The sequence below is a fragment of the Symsagittifera roscoffensis genome, chromosome 1, assembly GCF_963678635.1.
Source record: "Symsagittifera roscoffensis chromosome 1, txSymRosc1.1, whole genome shotgun sequence".
Classification (NCBI taxonomy): domain Eukaryota; kingdom Metazoa; phylum Xenacoelomorpha; order Acoela; family Convolutidae; genus Symsagittifera; species Symsagittifera roscoffensis.
Genome location: NC_087062.1, coordinates 18282955 through 18308601, shown reverse-complemented (window position 1 = coordinate 18308601; position 25647 = coordinate 18282955). Strand labels below are relative to the sequence as shown.

The 25647-nt window shown below is 37.8% G+C and overlaps 1 protein-coding gene across 5 annotated transcripts in view; it reads left to right on the top strand.

Moving 5' to 3' along the window:
* LOC134839395 (adenosine deaminase domain-containing protein 1-like) overlaps nt 1-24846 on the top strand; it is a 136558-nt gene extending 111712 nt beyond the window's left edge. For 4 of the 5 annotated variants that reach the window (XM_063854941.1, XM_063854932.1, XM_063854964.1 and 1 more), the window contains one exon: nt 381-1468. In XM_063854941.1, the coding sequence (XP_063711011.1) occupies nt 381-1315 (935 nt within the window). In that variant the 3' untranslated portion in view covers nt 1316-1468. Of the gene's footprint in view, nt 1-380; nt 1469-7468; nt 7553-7770; nt 8147-8341; nt 8734-10200; nt 10514-23008; nt 23209-23352; nt 23563-23888; nt 24117-24290 lie in introns of those variants that run through there. The other variant, XM_063854956.1, reaches the window with a different exon arrangement.
* The last annotated feature ends 801 nt before the right edge of the window (nt 24847-25647 follow it).

Genomic DNA, 25647 nt, shown 5'->3' with positions numbered 1-25647 from the left:
TCTGGGAGCGCTCAGAAAATCATTTTGGTCAACCTAAAAAAAGAAAAGCAAAATTTTCGAAAACTTTTGAATCCGCCCCCCTCCCCTCGAGAAAATCCTAAATCCGTTCTGTTACAAATTAAGTGTAATGCTTGAGATTTTGCGCCTTTTCCCGACCACAACCTGGCGAATGAATCATAGCTGTTTTTTTTCGCGAATTCGACGTTTTCCAAATGCAACATAATGGGTGCGGTGCCGATTTTTGCGCCGTATTTAAGTTATTTGTGTTCTGAAATTGATCGCAAACTTCAAAGTATTGAATTTTGAGATTAAAAAAAAATCTTCAGAAAAATAAATAAGAAAAAATGATATTTGATCTCAGCTGTGTCCAATTCTTTCAGCTTCCACTACAAAAATGGCTGAAGAAGCGTGGGCTGCCAAATTAATTCAGGTGAAATTAGGTGACACCCAGCTGGCAAAAAAGCTAATCGAAAACTACCTTGCAGCCAGCAAAACCACAGAAGTTCTGCTCTGTCTAAATGGAATGAGGGAATCAATGCCAGTAAAAGATGAATTGACAGGCACAGTATCGTGTGTTTCCAGAATAGCTGACGATAGACAGCTAAACGAAGAGTTGTCACAACTGAAATGTCGTCCCGTTGACCCCAGAAAAAAAGGTTCCACTCTATGCTCATGGGGGGTGGACCAATTACAAGGAAGTCAGTGGTCATCTGCATTGGAAGAAAGGAAGTTCTTGGAAGAAAAAAGGTCTCAGCTAACTTCCGAATTACAAAAAAATGCTCGCCTTATGAAGTTGAACTTTACGAATCAGGCTGAGTTGGTCATTTGCGATGATTTGCGCGATTTGAATATGTTACGTAAAAACCTGTTTGTCGAATCGTTGGAGTTTGAGTACGACTACAGTTTTGAGAAAGGTAACTTTTCTACGGTTTTGCTTATTAACAATCGATATTCGTTTAAAGAAACATCGACTGAAAGTTTTGATGATGCTGTGAAAAATTGTGTACTGCAAGCGAATAAGCTCATGTTTGAAGTCAGACAGCGTAGATGTGAAGATGTGATTCCTGGAAATCAAACCGAAGACTCGAAGCTGCTGGTCAGTCTTTTCGAGCTGAAAACCGGACTTCTATTGGATAACTTCGTCGTAAAACCAGAGTTTAGAGACGGAAGAAAACCGTGGGCGGCGAGTGCATTAATTGAACAGAAGCAATTCAAGTCATTGGCTTGTCATTCTCTCAAAATGAAGGCATACATGGATGTGATGCTCTATTACTTGAAGGAAGAACATAATTGCCTTGTTTGGTGCATTACCTGATGAGAAATGTTCTTTGATATTTTGATTTGAAGTTGTCTCTCAAAGAGAGCAACAGCTTGTGTTTTGTCCTTGTGTTCAAAAACTCTATCCTGAAGCAGAAGAGTTTAGATAAGAAAAACTGAGTTTTGTAAGCTTTCGTTTTTTTAAATTAGTGAGAAGGATTCAAATATAGAAATTTTGTCCACTAATTTTGTATGATCGATAGCGTAACGTGTGATGTGTGTGCATTAGTAGCCTTGTCATTGGTTTGTCGGATGTTGTTGGAGGTGCTGGGACAACTCGCAAAAAAGGCTGCTCGCATTTTTCTTTAAAAAAAAAGAAAACTCGCCAAAAGTGGCAACTCGTTTTCATAGAGAGATCGGAGATGTTCATGAATTAGATTTTTGTCCCCACAGATATTGCAAACGGTTACGAGTATTTTTTGAAAATATTTTGTTTTTGCATACGGTTCCCCACGTCTTTTGACAGCTATGCACCTTAAAAGGTCATGCTTTTTACCCCTTGTCAAGTGTTTCTTCTAAATTAAAAAAAGGTGAGACACGTAGAAAAACTTGCTTTCACCCTTTCGCTCATGGGCAATGCTGAGTGTAAATACTTTTTTTTTTACAAATAAATCGTCACGTGTAAAGTTTTGCGGTTTTGAAGGTCTTTTTCAATATTTCCTAGTTTCTATCCCACTTTTTTCATAAAATCGAATTTCATTGTTTTTTTTTCATCTTCAAAGATCAAGACTAGCGCTGATTTGCAAAATGATAGGAAACAGATTTGGAAGTCAGAATGACAATGATTTCGGTTGTGAGCGATTTACCAAAATAATGCAACAACTGTTTTGGACCAACTTTTCGGTGTTAAACAAACAAAAAGACTCTCCGCATTAATTATTGAAAATAAATTATAAAATCAACGGCCCTTTTAAAGAGTAATTAACGTAGTGAATACTCTTATATAGGTCTTGGTGATTTTTTTGTTTGTTTTCTGGAAATTTTCTTGAAATTTGTTCACCTTCAGTTTTGGTTTTTCGCGGTTTGACTTATGATTTTTTTGAAGTTCAGTTCCTTGTGAAAAGGAAGGAAATTTCACAATTGAACAGCAAAAGTGTAAAGGTCACAAAAACGTGACAGACTGAAACTTTTGAAAATCTATCTACTATCGATCCATTATATATTTAAATGCGAGGGCTACTAGTTCGCCATTTTAAAGCTTTTCCTACGTATTATTTTCGCATGTTTAACTAAAGATTTTTTTCATGTTTAAGCTATTACCCTTGCGATAAGCGAGGGTATTGCAACCGGAAACTAGACTCCTTTCCCGCTAACTACTTTGTGAACAGGACGCATTGGACGTCTAGACTCATCGCTACCTTGTTTGATAAGGCACTCAAATTTTCTAGCGTTCGCGGCCAAGTTAGCCTGGTGGTAACGAATATGCCTGGGACGGCAAAGGACCTGTTTTCATTTTCAAACGGGGAATGTTCTGTTTCAAATAAAATTGTCGGCTAATTATTTGTATGCTTATGTGTTATCGGCTTACTTGTCACATCTTGGAATTATTTTTTTTGCGTACAATGTTCTTTATATTTGTTTTGTACTTGATTTACGCCTACATTTTGTAATTTTTTTAACCTGTATTCGTATTTCCTGTGTTTTTGTTGTTTCGCTAAACAAATACTCGGCCAAAAGTATTTCAGCTTATTTGCCATTGGTTTAATTACCTAATTTTTGGCCGTTCAAGATAAACATTTTAGGCACTCACCTCCGAACTATTCAAATTAGTTGTATGTTTTAAAAAATCAGTTTGTTAAAATTTTTTTTCGTTTTGGAAAGTTTTTTCAATTTTTGCAATTTTTTTTTCTCAGAAACTTCTCTTGATTTTCAAAAAGGGGTATCAATTGCTCCTTTTTGTGCTTGCGTCCTCCCCTAGAGTTTTTTAATTGACCCCTCTGTCTGTAGCCTTAGAAAAAGTGTGGACGATTATTTGAACCATATTTTTTGATTTTTTTTTTCGTTTTCTCGAAAACTACCCGTCTTAAATTTAAGTTTTTGGTCTCAATACATTGAGCTCTTTAAAAAGCTCCCCTGCATAGGTGGCTACGACCAAACTTTTTTTTGCATTTTTTGATTTTTGACCGTTTTGTGAATCTTTTTGACTTTTCTCGAAAGCTAACCTCTCAAATCTGATTTTGTAGGTTCGATGAGATAACGGGTAGTGCGAATCTCTTCTGCATTAGCTGACCCTAACAAAAAGTTTTACAAAGAAGTTATCGCCCTCTAAAAGTCAAATTTTTGATTTTTTTGGACCGTTTTTAAACTTTTTGAATATTCTCGAAACCTACCTTGTCATATGTGAGATTTTGGGTTCATTTCTCAGAATAAATTTTATTTTGGTTCCTATTCACTTATAAAAATAGTTTGACTCCAAAATTTTTGTTGCTCGCTAAAGTAAAAAATTTTGATTTTGTGACCCTTTTTTTAAGTTTTTGTCTTTTCTCAAAATCTGCCCTCCCAAATCTGAGACTTTGGGTTCATCCGAAAATAAATATTGCGTGAATTCTCTCAGCGTAGCGTTTCTGCATGACTTTTTCACACAAAAAGCTCTTATTCTCGGAATCATCAAATTTTCGATTTGTTGAACATTTTTTGGACTTTTCCTTGCTAACTATCCAGTCAAATTTTATATTATAAGTTTAATCGGTAAAATAGGTTGTTGAAAGCCTACCTTTACAATTAGCTATGCCTAGTTTTTATAAGAAGAAAATTTACGGCTTTCAAAAAAGTGAAAGTTTCGAAAGTTTGATATTTTTTTTTGGAAATTTGTTGACTTTACGCGAAAACTACCGGCCTAATTCTCAGGGGTGTCGGAAACCAGGTTTTGGAAATTTTTTCTGCTTATGCGACCATAAACAGCTTTTTTTCAGAAAAACGTTACGGATTGTGGTAGGCCCGTAGTTGTTTTTTGTCGAGATATACGAAAACTTGGGTTCACGTAGTTTTTTCAACATCTAAAAATTTTTCTACTAATGTTTTTGTTAATGTTGCATCGCAAGTAGTGCGAAGCTCCGCTTCACCGCTGTGCATACTATATTGCAATGTTTAGGTCTTTTTTCGGCTTTCCAATTTGAATTCAGTTTGCTCTCAGTGTTTCCTCAAGTGTTGCGAATTCGGCCTCCACATCTGAACACCCAAATTTTTTTAGTTTACGACCTTTTTTGAGATTTTTCTAAATTTTTCAGAAGGCTTGAAATTAAAAAATTTCCAATAAATTGAAACTTCCAACCCCGTAGTTGGGCGCTGTCAGGGTACTCTCTGGGGTTGCGAATTTTTTCTCCAAATAAAGCCTTGTAGTTTTCGTGTTATGACGTTTTTTTTTTAATTTCAGAAAGCTTAGATAAAAAACAAAAAACTGAAATTTCCAACCCTGTACTTGGGTACTATGAGTGTCTTCTCAGCCGTTTCAAGTCTTACATACAAATGCGACTGCTCCAGTGATTTAGTTTCCGAGATGTGGCGTTTTTTATGTCTTTTAAAAAATTTTCAAAGAAATTAGATGAAAAGACTTCACGAAGTTTGAACATTCCATCTCGGTAGTGAGGCGCTGTCAGTATACTCTTGAGGTCGCGAACCTTGCTTCTTAAAATGACCGCTCAAATCCGTTTAGTTTTCGGGATACGCCGTTTTGTGTGATTTTTCGAAGTTTTTGGAAAATTTGAAAACTTCACCAAATTTGAAATTCCCAACCCTGTTGTTGGGTACTTTGAGGAAACTGCCTGCACTTGCAAAACTTGCGTCGAACTACGACTGCTCAAAAGCTTCAATTTTCCGAGTTGAGACGTTTTTTTATGATTTTTTTTCAAAAATTAGCAGACAAGTTACAACATTGGATTTTCTCAACCCAATAGATGGGTACTGCCGGAGTAGTCTCAGGGGTTATAATTATTTCTTCCGAATATGGCTGCTGAAGTCAATTTGTTCCAAAACATGACGTTTTTTCAGTATTTTTTTCAAAAGTTATTAGAAAAAGTTCGATGTTATCAAGTTTTACCAAATCATTAAATTCCCAACACTATAATGGGTTGATCTCAAGGTAATTTCAGATAATGCCATTTTTTCCTCAAAGGTTGACTCCTCCAATCATCTCAGTTTTCGAGATATGCCTTTTTTCTCTTTTCCAGCTTTTTCATAAAACTCAATCTAAAAATAACTTAATAAAGTTTGAACTTTCCAACACTATAGTGGGGTGATGCCCAAGTACTCTCAGGAGTGGTGGGGGTGAAGTCAGGTTACTACTACTGGTTGCAGATGTGGCCTCCGTCCTAGTATACTTGCCTAAATTGTTTAAGTTTTCGAAAATGACGTTTTTATGATATTTCAAAAAAAAAATTTTTAACTAAGATTTAAGATTCAAACTAAGAAAAAAGTCTATTTTTGAAATAATTACGCTAGATTTATCTATTGATGGCAGCAAAAGATCTTTTACGGGCTACCAAAAGGAAAGAACTAATATAAACAAGAGTCTCATTCATGAGTTCAAAGATCTTAGCATTAAAATTGTTTATTATGGAAAGTTGTCGGCCTTTTTAGGGTTTTGTTTCTGAGTTCAAAATACTACGACCTGAAACCCAGCACTTTGAAGATTCTTAATTTTAGTTCAAAAAGATCATTAAGTTGAAATTGTTTCTGTTCTTTTTTTGAACTAAAAAGCGTTCTTGGATGCTCGTCTATTGCATTATTTTCGCTGTTTTGAATGTATTTTACTAAACAGCAATTATCACGCTCATCAATCTGTTAGAAGTACTGCAGGTGCGTTACACGCTAGAATTTAATAATCAGATTTCCTAGCAGAATTTGAAGTTAACTTATTGATCCAGTTTTCTCAAACTGGTTTATCTTCGAAAGTCAGTTTTTTCTTTCTTTTAGTTGATTACACTTTTCCAATTATCAGTTGGCTGTTTTTAGTGTTAAGCGGGTAGTTGCGTCTCAGAATTTAGGCGTAATTATAGTAATTATAATAATAATTGTAGTTTCTGCGAATCGCAGAGGAGCTATCAGTAGGCCTTAACAGTCCTATCGAGGATAGTCCATTTGTATTATCTCCCCACATTCCAGACAGTGTTATTTTGTTGAGCGAAGCTGTTTTTTGCGACTCAGGGCCGTTTTTTTGCGTCTAGAACTTTTACGTGGTACCACTATTGCAGCCAAATTTGGTCAGGTTGTGGTAGACCTGAAGCTGGAGGTCAAGTGAGAGATTGTCCTCACACACTATCATTGCCATGGCATGGGATCGAATACACGATCTGACAATTTCAAAGTGAACGCCTTACCACTATGCTAATTGCTTAACTATTCGAGTTTTTTTTTGCGAGTTAACGTGTTACGGTTTGTGGATACGAACCTGAAACTGAACTATTGACGTGTTTCAAACAATTCCCTAGTCTCAGGTGGTTTATGCTTTGAAACTTTCGTATCTTGTCATTTCTTTGTTCTTTTTTGCTGTTTGTTTCTTGTGTTTGTCAAAATTCTTCGCCTGTTCAATATCCGAAGTTAAATGGTTGTACTAAAACTTGATAACTCTGCAATGAGGTCATGATTTAATAAAGTTTGAATTACTTTTTTTGCCGAGAAGAAGTATTTAGTTTTTTTGACATCCAGTTGCGGCCGACTGACCCTGAAGTTTTTATAACGGCGCCTTCGGTGCAAATATATTCTAATTTTGAAGGCGAGTGCGCGCCGAAAAAACGCGATTTTTGGTCATTCTCCAAAAAAGGTTCGAAAACGGCATTTTGACTTTTTTTTTTTTAATTTGCCTGCTGCGCAAAAAAATTGTTTAAAATAGGGTTTTTTCAGTGTTCTGGGAGCTCTAGGAAAATCAACTTGGTCGATTTAAAAAAAGTCGACCTAACATTAAAAATTTGGTCGACCTAACATTAAAAATCCGCCCATATCCCCCTTCCTCGAGAAAATCCTAGACCCGCCCCTGCGTCTGATGAAAAACGTTTTTTTTTGTAATGATAAGTATGACGAATTTTTCTGTGCTTCTTGTTTACAGTCAGGCTACAGTTGTTCGCATTTCATTGTTTCGCATTAATTTCTTAGTTTTGTCCATTCAGTTCCAGGTAGTTGTGAAAACTCAATTGGTTTGTTATTTCATTTTCAGATTAAGATTGCTTTACTGTGAAGTAGAGCGAGTTTGGTACTGTTGTTGGTGGTTTGTGCAAGATAATTGTGCCTGAGCAGATGGCAGGTAATTGTTAAGTGTTACAAAATTTCAATAATTTTTTATAGTTTTCGGCGGAATAAAAACCTATTGTAGGGAATATTCTGTTTGTTTTAAATCATTTGAAATTTGAATCAGCTTTGGGTGATAAAATTAACTTTTGCGAGGATTTTGGAACGCAAAAGGAATTTTTGAACTGCAGCGTTAAAAAGGTACGGCAAAATTAAGTTGAAATTTTGTACCAGCTTGGGGCTTCAATGAAACTGGTGACAGTGCCTCGTCGGCCATCGATTGGGGATTTGGTGCTCCCAGGCGTCCTCCGCAGGTGCGTCAACTTCCTCCTGAACCGGGAGAGAAATTAGTCTTGGACCCTCCGGAAGTTCCTATCACAGAGACGTCCAAAAACAAACAGAGCAAAGTGAAGACCAAAAATATTGGCTACGAAAGAACGGAGAGCTCAATTCATGGGTCGCTTCAACACGGAAATGTGAGGGTTATCAATGGACAACTTGTGAATAACTTTACGCCGTCTCTAGATGCAGCCAGGGCTCCCCATCCGACAGCGCCTACGAATACTCGCCTGTTTCACGAGTTTGTCAAGGGCATCAAACAGCCTGTGAGGTAAATGGTTCTTTTTTAGTCTGGGATGCGGTGCTTATTTAGAAAGTACACCCCTCAATAATTGATTTTGCTTCAATTGGCCTAAAAATCAGATACGACTAAAAAGGACCTTTAAATTGTCCCCAAAATTTCTATAATCTTATTTGTTTTGGCTGATGGGTTGCGGTTCTGTTGTACAATTGGTTTTGTTTTCAGCGCTTTGACCGAATACGGCGGCCAATTTAAGAAATCCATTGCCTTTAAAGAGGTGGCGGTGAAGAAAGAAAACTCAATGCACGGCCCTTTCGCTTTCGTCGCCATAACTAACGGCTATGAACATCCACAGGGAGTGGCTCTGACCAAGAAAAACGCCAAGGCCAAAGCGGCCTCAATCGCCATGTACGCCCTGCACGGACAGGAACCGAAAGAAGAGAAACTAGGAGGAGTCGCCAATCCTTACAACGCCAGAAAAGGTTTGACGATCTCGGTAACGGACTCAGAGTTTGAGCAGCAGCGACAGACTTATGAGCGGGATATTGGATTTAGCACTGTGGCTTCTAGCTCGGTGGCTTCTACGCAGATTATCAACGGGCCGACGAATAAGACTGGTATGTTATTAACAGATTGCCCAACCTTTGTTCAAAATAACATCTTAAAAAAAGAACACTGAATTTCCTGAAATTTGATATATATTAAGAAATATTATTTACACTTGCGAAGCTTGTGCATTAGTACGAAAATTCTTTTTTTCCCAACCTAAGTCGCAAATGTTGGTGCCACTTTTGGGGTACATTTACAGCTTTTTGATAGCAGCTGCTTTGACATTCGAATAGTAATGAATTAACACAGTTGATGCATTTTTAATTCATCAAATGAACCGAAAAAATGCATCAACTGCATTGTGATGTTATATTTTTATTATAACATCACAATAATAAAAAATCGATTTCAGAATTTTTCTAACTCATTTTCTCGCAATTTTTTGAAATGCATATTTTGTTCATAATGTGGCTTTATGCTTTGCGATTTATTTCATGCAAAGTTAGTGTGGATGCCTTCATTTTGTTATATTCCAAATTATTACTCGCAAAATTGAGTATATTTGTATGTGATGTGGTGCTGAATAGCATTGGCAATTTGTTAGCATATCTAGCTGCTTTATTCGTGACTATTGTTTGTCGCTTGTTAAGTTTGACTGGCGGAGGGTATAGTGCGTGAGACTCAGAATATATTGATTGCAGTAGGTCGCAGATTCGAATCCTTCACGTCACGGAGCCGAATTTTTGCTAAGCTTATTTCTACTGTTTCTTATTTAACTTGATAGAGCTACTTTTGCTCGTGTTCTCGTAGGTGTTTGCGAAGCGCAACTTCGCCTCTGTGTCAAAGTTTACAGGCAGTGTAGAAATTGAACGTTTTTTTTTTGACAAAGGAGACAATACTTAATATGACATTATAGCAAAGACATGATTTACGAGAACTTAAATGTTTTCCATGATAAGTTTCCGTAGGATACTTGGCTTGGGTCATTCTTAAATTGGTTCAGAAAAAAATTTTTGTACTTTTTTTGATGTGCAGTTAAGTAAATTTTTGAAAATTTGCTCAATGAATTGGTGATCATCAGGCAATAAAATAATTTTTAATTGAGCAGTTTTGCGCAAATTCACTTTATTGCACATCAAAAAAAAGTGAAAATCAATTGTTTTGAACTATTTAAGAAGGACCAAAGCCAAGTGTCGTATGGAAAGCTATCATGGAAAATGTTTAAGTTCTCTTAAGTTTTAGACTTCTTGTAACATCTTTTTTAAGAACAAGTTAGGTGGTGGTTTCTTAAAACAGCTTGCAAGTAAGACAAGCATTTGTGAACTCATGAAAAGGTCAATACAAACCTCCGTGTATATTTTTAGTTTTTAGCGGTGGTAAATAGGAGGCGTTTTTTCCCAACCTTTTGAAAAAGCGAGTTGATTTAAATTTGACATATAAACACTATTTTCATGTATGGTTGATGTTCTTTCAAAAATTTTACTCTAGTTCCAATTGAAGTCAGCTGATGTACTAGTCTTTTATGTAATGTTTAGTGGACTTGAGTGCTCCGCCTCCAGGTTTCGAGTCGACTAACGAGTGCGACATAGTGTACGAGATATTTCAGCGAAAAGTCAATTTTCTCCTCACCAACTTGGAACAAAATCCAGATCGGCTGCGTCTCTCTTCAAACTTCGCTGGATTCCTTATACAGAAGGGATATGACGCTGCAGAATGCGAGGTTGTTGCATTGGCGGGAGGATCCCATGTGATTGCAAAAGAGCCTGACTTTAACTCCAAGGGTAAAGAGATTCGTGATTGTCACGCAATGGTTCTGGCCAAACGATCGCTTCAACGCTTTTTTTACCAGTGAGTACTTTTTAAATGCTTACGAAATTTAGGTACACATTCGAAGTTTTTGGGCTCATAGTTCGTACATATAATTGTTAGGCGAGATCACAGTTGTGAAAATAGTTTCAAGTAACTTAAGGGTGTTCGCAGATATTTCTAGGTGTTGGTTTGATTATTGCTGTGGCTTCTGCTAACTTATGCAAGAGAAGTTAGCGGAACTTGTCTTATATTGTGAGAAAACTTTTTTCGTCTTGTTGTACGATTTACTACATATGAGCTATGCCCACTTAACGCGCGCGCGATAATTGTTGCTACTTTTTTGGTGCAGGAATGTAGAATGGACCAGTGATCAAGGAATGTGTTTTTTGATCAGAATGGCGATGGATTATACCCCGTAGTCTTTGATTAAGAGTAATGAATGAATTTAGTAGTCTTATATAGGTCGTGGCGGTTTTTTTAAATGTTTTTTTTTTCAGGATGAAGTCTACACTTTGGATAGGCAAGGGTATTGCTATTGGGTACTAGATTTTCCCCCTTAAATAATTTTTCTCATGGGCTCGTCTGGACTCATTTCCTGGTAGCCTCTGTCAGCAGCATATTTACGCGACAGATATTATTTGTGCATTTGAAGTATCTGTCCAATCCGAAATTTGCTTTCAATGATGGTTTTAATTTTACCCACTGTGGTACCGCAACTGCTCCTGCATTTGCAGTAACCATATTATGGCCTTGGCCTAATTGTTCATATTGTTATCTATAAATTATATTATGTTATTATTTATATCAAGGTCAATAATGCGTGACCTTTATTGTCATTGAAGAGATTCACTCTCTCAACTGTAGCTCGGCGTACAGTTAGCCACAGATATTAGGCTGATAAAACAATACGGTTTCAACATTAAATTAACTCTTAGAAACCACTACTGTTCTCATTATAAAACACCAGAGGTTTTATCCGTTATCACATGGCGCAGACAGCAGGATCCGATTTTACAGCTCAAGACAATAGGACAGATATGGGAATCCTAGTATTCTGGGCTTCTGCAAACTCAGATCCACCATGGAATTTCGAAACATGGTTTGATCAATTCCTATTAGCTGTTACAGTCAAAGAGAATGTGGATCCAGAAGTAATGTTAGAAGAACCTAATGTTGTTTTGGAAGAACCTCTACCAGTTCCTGAACCACCGGTACAAAACGAAGATGCGCCTGCAGTAGCAGAGAGAGAAGCCCGGAACAGATTGGCACGGGACAGAGTTGTTCTAGAAAATGAAGAACGGGTTATGAGAGGACCTAAAGTAGGACACAACGTATTCTATCACGAAGTTGGAAAACGTTTGACATCACAATTTTTTCTCGCGTTGGGCGCGGAAGGAAAGAAAAAGTTTATCCAAAAGAATCCGCACACAGAAATATCCAAACTTGGTTTTCGGGAAATAGTGCGATTTGCAAAAATCTCATTTGAGAAAACGAAATGTATTACTTACGAGAGATACAAATTGTTTGCACGATCTCATGAAACGAATGAAACTCTCGAATCCTTTCATGCGGCATTGACTGCACAAGCAGCAAAGGCGGAGCTGGGAGGACTGGAAGAAGAGTTGGTGAGAGATCTATTTATATCCCGGATGAGGAATGTTGTTCTTCAAGACACACTAACTTTTGAAACATTTTCTCCTGAAGAAGTTCTAAAGCGTGCAATAAAATTCGAACAAAGGAAACAAACTACTCAAGCATTTCAAAAGTCTTCAACGAGTACTAACAACTCAGGATTATTTTCAAATTCACAAATGAAAATAAAACAAGAACCGGTTATGGCAATTGGAAACAATGGGTATAACCCTAGACGACAAGGTCAGAATCAGAATAGAAGGAAGCAGTATGACAACAGAAATGCCACAAGATCTAAGGGGGGTCAAAAACAATGCACGCGATGTGGCAGAGTGTTTGGAGAAGGACATCTGAAAAACTGCCCGGCAATGGGTAAATCGTGTAAGAATTGTAACAAACCAATCATTTTGCAAAAATATGCAAATCACAGCAAGTTAACGAAGTTGCAATTGAAGATTCTAGTTTGGAAGAGGAATGTAATTTAATACAAAATTTTGATTCCTGTGACGAATTTGAGATAATGGCGGTAGAAGAGGATTTAACCTCTATTGCAGAAATTGAAAAATACATCAACAAACGAGTATTAGCCAATGTGTACGAAGAAGGAAACGACGAGAAGAAAGCGATGATTGAAAGTCTGAAACTATTGAGAAAGTTGAGATTCGAAGGAATCCAAAATCTCATCAAGTTAAAGTATTGGAGGCCTTAGTGAAAATTGATAGTCATATTTTGAATATGACTATAGACACGGGTAGTCCAGTATCACTTCTGAATTTGGCGACAACGAAACAAATTCTGGAAGGACCTACGAATTCAAAATTTATTCCAGCAGAGAAGCTTAACCTGTCCGCGCAGTTTGTGGGTTACAATAAACGACCTATTTTGATATTAGTAGCATTGAAAGCGAATCTGCGTTCGGCGGGTTGGGAAGTGTTTGGAGCAATGCTGTTAATCACGGAAAGACCTATGCGGTGTGTACTAGGTCTGGATCTTCAAGGTAAACTAGGAATTCAGGCTACTCAGAAACCAGCTCCAACACGAAGATCCAGGTTTGACGTGCTACTGTGCGAGCAGTCAGAAGGTTGGAAACAAAAATTCTTTAGTCAATTTAAAGACCTTTTTGACAGACAAGGGCAGTCAAAGAACCATACTGTGAGTACAAAATTTAAATATCCTTTATGTCCGATCCAAGAAAAAGGTAGGAGAATCCCGATACACATTCAGGATAAAGTACAAGCAGAGCTAGAAAAACTACTTGCGGAAAGGCATGTTCAGAAATTGGATAAATGTACAATTGATTGTTTTATCGCTCCAATTGTCATCACAATTAAGAAAGACAATTCGATTCAGTTATCCTTGGACGCAAAACCCATCAATAGACATTTGTATAAAAATAAATATCAGATGCCAAACGTGGATGAACTGATAGATGGGGTTAGTCAAATAATCACGGCAACAGCAGAAGGTACACTGTTTTTCACCGTGTTGGATTTAAAGTATGCCTACAGTCAAATAAGGCTAACTGCGGACACAGCAAAACAATGCAATTTCAACATCGTAGGAGGTCAGGCAACGGGAACATATAGGTTTCTGACAGGCTTTTACAGGCTGGCGGACATGCCCGCTGAGTTCCAAAAAGCAATGGATAGAACATTGAATCATTCCAAAAACACCTTTTGCTTCCTGGTTCCTGGATGATATCTTAATTGTATCAAAGGGAGAAGCTAAGGATCATGAGAAATTGGTTCGAAATGTGTTGCAGAGGTTGATTGATGAAAATCTCGCATTGAAAATTTCAAAATGTGAATTTTTTCAGCCCTCTGTGAATTGGCTAGGCCATAATTTATCGGCAGAAGGTATAATACCGAAAATTACGAAATCGGAGGCCATTGCAAATCTACAAACTCCCAAGTCACTAAAACAACTTAGATCGTTCATGGGTAGCATTAATCAATTATCTAAGTTCATTCCGAATGCGGCTAATTTAACTGATAAACTCCGACCACTGTTGAAAGAAGAAAATGAAAAAAAAAAGAAAATGAAGAATGTTCGACTACCAGTGAAAAAATTTGATTGGGACAATCAACACTCTGTAGCATTTGAGGAAATAAAAAAAGCAGTAGTCAATATCGCTTTGTTAAACTATTATGATCCATCTAAAGAAACTCGAATAAAGTGCGACGCCAGTCACAGTGGCCTAGGGGCTACTCTTGATCAATGGTCTGATCAAAACGAATGGGTGCCGATTGCATTTGCATCTCGGTATCTAAATTCCCAAGAAAAAAAATATTCTACTAATGAACTCGAGCTGCTAGCAGTAGTTTGGGCTGTAGATCGCTTCAAACATTATTTATTGGGAAAAGAATTTGTCATAGCAACAGATCACAAAGCTTTAACGTCTGCTTTGGGGGAGCATAGATAGATCAAATAAAACGTATCAATCTCGACTAACTAGGTGGGTGGACCGATTACTACCGTATCAATTTAAGGTTATCCATATTCCTGGAAGGGATATGGGTATCGTTGATTATCTCTCGAGAGAGCCCAATGGAGATCCATAGCCTGAATCTGAATTAGATGAGAGATTTGTAGTGACTTCGATTGAAAACTTTCACAAAGCGCTCGACTGTCTGAGCAGTCGGTTTATCGAAACGGATCAAAAGATTGACGTTAACATTCTAGAACAATCTGGAATAAGAAGCGAAATTAACCACTGTAAAGACAACTCATCACACGGTTGCTATGGTGACCGGTTTGTTCAAAACTGGACAAAGCTCGACCGGAACGAAAACGGTCAAAGCTCGCGTTTTCAAAGAGAACCGAATGAGAAAAACACAATAAGCAAAATCTCTCGTATTAAACAGTCGGGTAAAAATTCAAACAAAAAAGATTGCAATAAAATTTCAAACCAATCGGCGATCAGTAGAAGGATGGACAAAAACCAATCGGGGTCAGGAAAGTCGAAGAAGATAACGACCAGACAAAATGAAGAACGAAGGGACGAGTTGACGACCAGACAAAATGAAGAACGAAGGGACGAGTTGACAGAGCAGGTGACGGAAACTACTTTTTCCCGGACACGTATGGTGAAAAGAGGAGCGTGCAGCAGACAGGACTCGGACACTTCCGATTCAGACTTACCCCAAGTCGAGTGGCGAACAGTAAAGTGGTCAATCAAACCCAAAAGACATAAAGAGATCACATCTGCCAACTCAGCAGAGACAAACCTAATCTCATTTTGGGACCTCATGGGGGGGAGAAAAATCTAGTAACCCGAAAAGCTTACTCGAACTCGAAGCACGGACAGTATTGGAAGATAGAAACAGACGAGAACAGAACTTGGAGACAAATGTCCAAAGAGAAAAACCACCGATAATAGAAGTGGATCTTACGGCTGAAAGTCTGTCCGAGAGCCCAGAAGTCAGTGTGATTAAAAAGAAAAGATAACTCACAAATCCAGGAAAGACGACCCTTGACAAGTGGAGATGAGTACAGAAAATAGTCTCGACAACCTTACAAAGTTGTTCGACAGAAACCTGTTAGTAGAGTTGATCTCTGAGGATGCTTGGATGGATAGACTTCTGCGAGTAATTGAAAGAAACGATCGTCATAGTTTCGAGTTGATGGGTCCCTATACAAATCATCTCTGGCACCAACTCTCCGTGGTGGATGATTGTATATTAGTGGACAACAGGCTGGCTGTTCCGGGGCAATTGCCGCAAGGAGTGCTGAAGAGAGTTTATCGCGGTCACCCAGGTCAGGAAGCGATGCTAGATGTTTCGAAATACCTGTGGTGGCCGCACATGCACAAAGATATAGTCAATCTGGCGGAGGAATGCAGAAGCTGCACCCGCTACGGTAAGAATGCTAAGTACATCATACCGAAAAATGCTAGTAAACCTCTTCCGCTGCTAATGCAGCCGGGTCAAGAAGTTCAATTAGATTATGCTGGTCCACTAAAAGACTATAAAGGAAAAAATATATATTTGCTGGTAGCAATAGATAGGTATTGAGTTTCTGTCGGTAAAGATCACTAAATCAACAGGGGGAAAATCGTCGACGAAATTTCTTCGTTCCTACATTGATATTCACGGAATACCCGAATCAATAAGAACCGACCAATTCTCTGGTTTTAAAGGTAAACTATGCGAAAATATTGTTCTGACAATAACATTGAACAAAAATTCTGTCCGGTCGGGGATCATCGCGGATGCGGCTTAGTGGACCGTACTATACAAACCATCAAAAGGAGATTGGGAGTTATGTTACTAGATGAAAATGTAACATCAACAAAACTATGTCTTAGTACAATACTTCGTGATCTCCGATGGAGTAAACAAAAAAACAATACAAATGTCGCCATTCGAAGCCCATTTTGGTCGATTTGCCAAAAACTGAATTTAAAATTCTGAGTGACAAATTTTTACGAAATTCTGATCGTTTAGATAAAGAACACCTGGAACGTTCTGCGCTCACTGCCTCACAACTCAAAAGGCGCATTGACCAGTCTCGCGATGGCCTGAAAATTGTCAGAAAAGGACAAAACAGCCGAGATATGAGCCCATTATTTAAACAGCAAGTTGACTCAGCCCATGATCGTGCGAGAGCGCGGCATTAAAGGAACTCTTGGAAGATAATGCCAGGTGGAACCACACCAGACGTGACACATCTGCAAATGAGCTAAGGCGTACTGTGGAGGATACGAGTACGATTAACCCCGAATTAGGTAAAGAAATGTTGTATTCGTGGGAGCGTGGCTTTATCGAGGATAAACCAGAAGATATCGTCAGTCAGCGTCAATGGTCACCCATACTGATCAGGAAAGATGTGGGGAGGAGAATTCGAAAGGCCCTCACAAGGCCGTTGAGAGGAAAAGTTGTTGCAGAAACGCCCTCTACTGTCAAAACAGCAGCGGGGGCCATATATAGGAAGAGTGACATTGCTAAAGCTAAGGTTGTCGTGCAGGACAAAGTGAACCATCGTCGTTCCCCAACAGGAGAAGAACCTAAGAAGAAACAGCAAAAACAATCACAACGGCAATCTGAGGAACAAGAAGAAGCTAAGGATAGTGGGTCTGACGAGGATTTACTGCTAGAGCAGCAACTTTGGATCCAGTAGAGGCACAGAGAAAATTCCAGGACAGTCCCACAGTGGTCACATCAAAAGATATCTTGCAAGGTGGTGGTCTAAATCTAGCGGTGAAAAGGGCTAAACCTAACATGGCCGGACCCTTCACCAAACCGTCTAAAATAAAAGGGGGCGGAGGCACAAAAGATTCGAAACAAGTCAATCTTAAGAATAAGTGCGCTGCCGCGGCAGACGAAGGACAACAACCTCAAGCGTGTTCGTCAAACTCAGCGGTGGTCCCAAAATCGACTTCTACACCTCACAGCACTAAAACCGGTAAAAAGAAAGAAATATCACGCAATAAATCTCCAGAAACCATTCTGGACACTTTCAACAGTAAAGATTTAACGGCAGCAGATTGGAATCGATTGGCTGATCAGGTACTTGAGAGAGGAGTACAGCGTACGGCGGCAGATATATTACATTCTAAAAAGAATGCGGGAGATGATGAAGATTCTAATAACCCTCCAGGGTTTTCAGACGAATCAGAAGAGGAAGAAACGTCTGTACGCAAAAGCGGGAGATCGAAAAAAGGACCGAGTAGATACGGTGATCCAATCAAACACTCTGTAAAGTCGATCTCATACCATAATGATCTCTTGGATTTGAATCAGGCCGCTTTAGAGGCATACAGGATCAAACTAGCAACTTTTAAACCCGATTCGACGAATTCGGTGGAAACGAAATTTGGTCTACTGGAAAAACATCTCTTTAGAAGAAAATTCGGCAGCGAGGCGCTTGATACTAACCGGTCTTGGAATGCTGAGTGGCGGGTTCCACTAAATTTGAGGAAGAGCATGAGGAGAAAGAAGAAGTGATGAAACCAAGTCGCGAATGCACAAGAGACAAATTAAGAAACAAAGCCAAAAGAAAAAACTTCTTAAACTGAGTATTAAAACTCGTATGCATTATTATTAAAATTTGATAATGTATTATAAAATTTTCTTGGTCAAGCGGGGTATGTGGTACCGCAACTGCTCCTGCATTTGCAGTAACCGTATAATGGCCTTGGCCTAATTGTTCATATTGTTATCTATAACAAGGTCAATAATGCGTGACATTTATTGTCATTGAAGAGACTAACTCTCTCAACTGTAGCTCGGCGTACAGTTAGCCGCAGATATTAGGCTGATAAAACAATACGGTTTCAACATTAAATGAACTCTTAGAAACCACTACTGTTCTCATAATAAAATACCAGAGATTTTATCCGTTATCAACAATTTGTCAACGTTTCATTTTTTTATTTATCTTTTCTTTTTTTTCGGCTTGATAGGTTTCTTCCTATTTTATGTCGGCTTAGTGGCCTCTTTTTGCCTCGTGCGACGAGCGAAAAAAGTTTGCGTGTGTGTGTTTTTGTTTTGAGTGTGAGTGGGACTTATTAACTTTTTTACTTCTTAAGTCTTGTTGAACTTTTTTCGGCTTACAGGGTTTCGGCCTAAGTATTTTTGGCGTTATTACTGCTTGGTAAATTTTCTTCCGATGCTAGTTTCACATTATGTTGTCATATGATTTGTTTTGTTCACAGTAGCGTCAGCTTAAGGTATAAATTGGAACCTTGTTTTTTTCCCACCTAACTCGCAATTATAGGTGCCACTTTTGCGGCACCTTCACAGCTTTTTGATAGCATGTGCTTTGACATTCAATAAGAAATAAGTTAACACAGTTTATGCATTTTTACACAAGCAATGCTTGTGTTTTAGTATGAACTATCTTTTTTTTCCAAATTAAGTCGCTAAAATTGTTGCAACGCAAACATTGTTGCGATAAAATGTGTTCATTTTGAAAGTGTTCATTTTGATCAATAACCAGCTATTAAATACAGCCATTGCTAAGGAATATAAAACAGACTTATTGTTCCGACTTTCGTAACGACAGTAGTGAAATATTTGTGCTCGGGGTGGTTTTTTTCTTCACACTTAAAATTGAACTGAGCTTAAATTTGAAAAGACATTTCACCTGTGATCATTTTTTGCCAAGTTATGGGGGTTTAAAAATTGCCATTTGGCCTATTTGGGACAATTAACACGAGATATATTTCGCACTGTTAGCGCGTAAGCGGAGATTTAATCCGTCATAGAAATCGTTCCAAATTGGTTAAAGGAAGCTTATTTGCCATAATTGATTTGTTGCTAGGAGCGAAATTTATCACTTGGTTTTTAATATGGCGCAGACCGAATCCTAGACCTAGCAGAGGTTTTGCTAATTCGTGGTTTATTGCCATTTTTTTGCTTTTTCTAGAGCTGCTTTTTGTCGTGTTTTTGCTAGTGTTTGCGAAGTGAAGCTTCGCTTCTGTGTTCAAAACAAGCGCTATTGATTTTGATGGATCTATTTTTTTTCAAATTTTTTTCTGACTTAGCGGCTTTCCTGTTTTTAAGAGTCGATGAACGTAGTTCAGACTCTTATAAAGGTCGCAAATACTTTTTTCGGATTTTTTTTCAGGGAAAGTCTTAAAATTTGTACAGGCTCAAATTTACTTTTTTTGCGGTTTGAATTTTGATTTCTTTTCAAGTTCAGTTCATTTCCTTTGTTAAAAGAAAGGCAAACTCCACTATCGAACCGAGAGCGGAAAGGTTAGAAAAACGTGATCGGCTTCTAGTTTCGAAACTGAAATCTAGGTTTCAGATTTCCCAGCGGAATAAAAAGTGAACCATTGATCCAGTTTTCGCAAGTTTAAATAATTTTGTCTAATGGCAATCAAAAATTCTTCTAAAATTTCAGAAGATCTTTAAATACATCTATTGTTGTCTTCGAATTTCGAAAGTTCGGATTTTTCAAAAAGTATGCGTTTCTTGACTCTTTCCATTTGTCTGTTGATGATCATATTTTATCAATTCAAATTCAACCAACCATCCAGCGCATCTGCCGTAGAGGTAACCTACTTGCTTGAGACAGCAAAGGCTTGTTGTTCGCATCCGGCCGGGATCTGTTTTTATCGCAAACTTGAGTTTTTGTGCTTTTTTGCACTATCCCATGTCTATTTATTTTTGTCGGATTAGTCTTAGTGCCCGTTGCCCGACTTTTTTTGAAGGGTCAGTTTTCGTCCAAGCTCCTGTCACACCCATGATTAAGACGACAATGCCCGGGAGTTTGATTCTAGGCCGTAGCTGTATTAAGGGAAGTTAAAGTTTCGGCTATTTTAGATTGTCTGTCTGCTGATTTTTGCGGGCTTAGTTCACTCTTAGAGGACTTTTTTTGGCTTTAATTCAGCATTGCGAATGCTCCTTATTTAGTTTCAAATGGTGCAGGTAATTTTTTTCACAATCTTATAATTTTTTTTTCGAAAAATGATTTGAAGGTTTTTTAGTTTTTGATTTTTCTTTTCTCCTTTTTGTATCACAAATCGATCGACTTCTATCTTCGAAAATGAAATTTAATTATGAAATTTCGAAGCGAAGTAAAAAATTTAATTATTTATCCAGTTTTCTCAAATTGGGTTAGTTTTATCAACAAAGGATCAAGCCTGAATTGTACATGAAATTGAAAGAGCTTCAAGGCTCGTATTTTTTCTTCAAAATTTGCAAGTTGAAGTTTTTTTGGAAAACAATTCATTTTTCTGTTTCCTTGTTACGCTTGCGATTAGCAAGCGTTATCAAATCGGAATGTAGATTTTTCCGGGTTAACAACTTGTTTAACAAAATCAGTTGAATCGCTTGACATGCTCGTCACTTGACATCCTATTCAGGTAACATGCTCATTTTCATCAAATTTCAAATTTAACTACTGGGTGGATACTACTAGTTACTACAGAATAGTTTCGGGGGGGGGGGGCTTACAATTTTTTTTCGGTGAAACAAGATTGTAACCTTGCTTCCGCTTCTTAAGTTTTGTTCAGTTGCTAATATGCTTTTATTTTTGTCTTGCTTGGCATGTTTGCCTAGAGTTCCTGTTTGATTAAATTGGGTTTCATGAAAATGAATGAGATTGGGGTGCTTTTATTTTATTTTTTAAACGCTTTGGAAATTTTGCATATCTATTTTTGCAAAAATTTTGTTTTTTATTCTCACAAACGCACCGATTTCAAAAAGGGTATCCATGAAAAGACTGCCTGCACCCATGTGTGCCTGCTTACTCCTCTGGTCTCTTTTTGCTTTACCCTTTTGTCTACAGCCTTCGAAAAAGTCTTAGGTGGAATATTTGACCGATATTTTTATTGACTTTTTTTCGTTTTCTCTCAAACTAAAAAAATATATATTCTATTCATTGAAACCAAATATAAGATTTTGGTTTCAATGAAAAGAATAGATTTGAAAAGTTCCCCTCCAGAAGCTGGTTTGACCAATGTTTTTTTACACATAAAATTATGACCCTCGGAATAGTCAATTTTTTTTGACCGTTTTTTGAATCTTTTTCATTTTTTCTACCTAACCTATTAAACTTGAGGTTGTAGATTCAATGGAGATAAGTGGTAGTAGGAAGGTTCACTGCATTAGTGGCCACTCAGAATATTTTTACTCAAAAAGTTATCGTTCTTTTTTTTTTTTTAATTTTTGAACTTTTCTAAATTTTATGAAGTTTATCAAAAATACACTCTCATATCTGAGATTTTGGGTTCAATTTTTAAAAAACGGATGATGGACAGCTCGTTTGCATGCGTGACTTTGCTCAATTTTTTTGGCACAAAAAGTTAGGGCCCTCAGAAAAGTCAATTTTTTATTCTTTTTACCGTTTTTTGAAAGTTTGACTTTTCTCGAGAACTTTCCTGCCAGACGTAGGTTTTTGGGGTCACTCGAAATCCAGGTTTGATAGCAGGTAATATGAAAACGTATGGGATCCGGTTTTTTTTACTTTTTTTTCAGACGCTTCGGAAAATTTTTTTACTTTTTCAAAAATTTAGTTTTTCTCAAAAACTAGCTACCGATTTTCAAAAAAGTAGTACCAATAAGAATTTCGTCACTCTACTGTGTGCCTGAATAATCCACTAGTCTCTTTTTACTTTACCCCACTTTCTACAGACTTCGATAAAGTGTGTGGGAGATTTTTTGACCAAATTTTTTGGTTTTTTTCTTTACATTTTCCCGAAATCTAGCCTTCCAAATCTGAAATTTCAGTTTCAATCGAAATGACGTGTTGTGGGGAGCTCGTTCGCAGAAGAAATTATGCTTAAACGTTTCTCACGAAAAGTTAAGGCCCTCAAAAAAGTCAATTTTGCGATTTTTTGACCATTTTTTTGAAACTCCTTGAATTTTCGTGAGAAACGTTTAGGCGTAATCTCTTCTGCGAGCGAGCTCCACACAACACGTCCTTTCGATTGAAACTGAAATTTCAGATTTGGAGTGCCGAAATTCTTATTGGTACCACTGAAGGGCCGAAATTCTTTTTGGTACCACTTTTTTGAAAGCCGGTAGACTAGTTTTTGAGAAAAACTAAATTTTTGAAAAAGTGAAAAAGTTTTTCTTTTTTTCGGCTTGATAGGTTTCTTCCTATTTTATGTCGGCTTAGTGGCCTCTTTTTGCCTCGTGCGACGAGCGAAAAAAGTTTGCGTGTGTGTGTTTTTGTTTTGAGTTTGAGTGGGTCTTATTAACTTTTTTACTTCTTAAGTCTTGTTGAACTTTTTTCGGCTTACAGGGTTTCGGCTAAAGTATTTTTGAAGTTATTACTGACTGTCTCAATTTTGTAGTTTATCAAACGTTTACAAAAAATTTTGCAGATCAATTAAAAGGCAGTAAAGACATTCAAAGCTTCGCCCTGTGTACGAGCAGGCTTGTTTTCTATTAGAATGTTCAAAATGAAGATGTTCATATTTACAGTGAGCAAAGCGAGTTTGTGTTACAGAGAAATCGGTCGATTAATAGCAGGCGAGGTTGACGGCTCAATCTTCAGCAGACTCGACGGAAATAAGTTTGCCTTGAAAGAGAACTTACAAATCCACCTCTGCATGACAATCAGTCCCTGTGGAGAAGCGCTGGATAACGGAAAGAAACTGGACCATGATGCCAGACTGACAACAAGGGACCTGGAAACCATTGCTTCGGGTTAGTTGAGTTTTTAGTAGTTTGAATAATTTTTTCAGTATTGTGAATAGTCGAGTTGAAGTTGTGTGGTTTCTGTAATGTCTCATGTGCATTTTTTCTAAGTCAGATTTCGTTTTTTTTTTTCTAAATCTTTTCTGTTACTAGGCGAGCACTTTCCCGGATTGCTGCAACAATCGGGCAGAGTGTTCCGTAAAGAAAGAGGTCTGTACACGAAGCAGTCCTCAAATGGTGCTGACCATCAATGCGGAAGTGTGTCTTGCAGTGACAAACTCTTCAAGTGGAATGTCCTGGGACTCCAAGGCACCCTCTTGTCCTACTTCGTTGAGCCAATATACTTGTCATCTGTCAACATTGGTGCGGATGTGGTTTTAAAATGGAGTTAATGCCAATTAGTGGCAACGTTTGTTTCGTTGAACAAAACTGAGCGAAATTAATCAACCTAAAATTGCTATTTGTGACGTCGAAGGAAATCTAGTTTTTACTGCGTCAAAAAATCGAATTAAAAGCGCCGGTTTCTGATCAATTGAGTTTTTAAGGTCACCGATATTGTCAAAAATTTGTCATCAAGTAATTTAATTAAAATATCGCCAGTCGGATCTAGAGAACTGATTCCTGTACTGTGTTTTGTTCTATGCTCTGCTTAAATTGGCCTAGTGTGAAAGAAAATAATTCTTTTCTAGGGGCAAAATATTACCACACCGCGCTGGTCAGATCGATCTGCTGTCGTGGAAACCAAAACAATGAGCTAACGAAACTCAATCATCCATACTGTTTGTCACATCCCTGTGTGGGGCGAACGACCAACAGTCAAATAGCTACTATTGACCTCGACCGAGAACAGCAGCCTCTGTTGGCTTGGAACTGGAAGCACTTGGATCCTCAGGTCGAGATTGTAGATCCAACTACAGGTAAATTGGATTTTTTAATCAAAAAGAACTTTTTTGTATATTATCTGGTCGTTTCTACGCAATTTCCACTAGAATTCAATAAAATATTTCTCTGAATAATTTCTTGGGTGACATCATTTGATTAAATTCAAGCACGGGGCTTGCAGAGTTTTACTTATATTTTTTTGACTGTAGGCGTGGTCACTCCTAACTCGCCATGTCATATTAGCGGCAACTCGGACTCTTCGCGGGTTTGCAAGAGTGCTTTCTTGCACCGATACAAAAGGCTTCGAAAAGATGTGCTCCAGATAGACGACAGCCTGTCGACAATGTCTTATCAGGATGCCAAACTGAATAATAAAGAAATGTCTCAAGCGAAAAAGACTTTCAAAAAACAGATTGAGATGGCGGGAAAAGGACGATGGGTCGAGTCTGACCTGAAACAGAGCACATATGTGTTCCGTAACTGAAACTGAAAAACTGCATGAGGCAACAGTCAAAAAAGTATCTTATTCCAATTCAATTGTTTGTTTTCGGCATATCCTGCCGGTTTTAAGTTTTATGATGGTCAAAACTAGGAAATTGACTTTGCATTGATGTCATTATATGTCATTTATGATACAATCATAAATTCAATTAATGCAGTTTGCGAAATTTTAATTTTATTTTACTTGGTTGAATTTTTTCCTGATAGGTTGTTGTTTACGAACTTAAAAACTTTCGCAAATATTGTGCCACTTTTGGGGCACCTTTACAGCTTTTTGATTTGTGCTTTGTCATTAGATTAGTAATAATTTAACACAGTTGATGCATTTTTACACAAGCATAGCTTGTGTAATAGTATGAACTCTCTTTTCTTTCCAACCTAAGTCGCAAACAAGCGCGGATCTAGGAATTTCCCAAGGTGGAGGGCGGATTTTCAAAAAAAAAAATTTGAATTTTGTCGACCGTTTTATTAAGGTCAATCAAATTGATTTTCTGAGCTCTCCCAATGACCCTAGCAGGCAAATTTTTGGAAAAAAGGCGTTTTTAGGCACTTTTTGGAAAATTTCGACCAAAAAGTTGCGTATTTTCGGCGCGCGCTCTCCCCCAATTAGTATAGATTGGCGACTGCGGCGCCTTTAGAAAAATCAGCCTTAAAGGTCAGTCAGCCTTAAAATGATATTGATATCTCAAAATAGTACAAAAGGGGGACCCTTTGGGTCGGCAGGGGGTCGAATCCCTAAAGAAGTCACCCCCCCCCCCTAAATCCGCTACTGGTCGCAAATATTGTTGCGATGCAATTTTTGCGGCAAAATCTGTCTCTTTTTGAAAGTTCATTTTGATCCAGCTATTAAGTGCAGCCAATGCTAAGGATATCAACACGGAGTGTTTTTTTTTACAAATAGCACTTTAGCTTCAAGGTATCATGAATCTGTAGCGTAGAGGTAGGGATGCAGACCAACAAAATAAGAGGGTTCGAACCTGGTAAATTTTGAATAAACTTTTTCGTATACTATTTAAAATGCGTCCGCTTTTTAAATTGAGGCATGTTAGCTGGTAAATTTCTTTT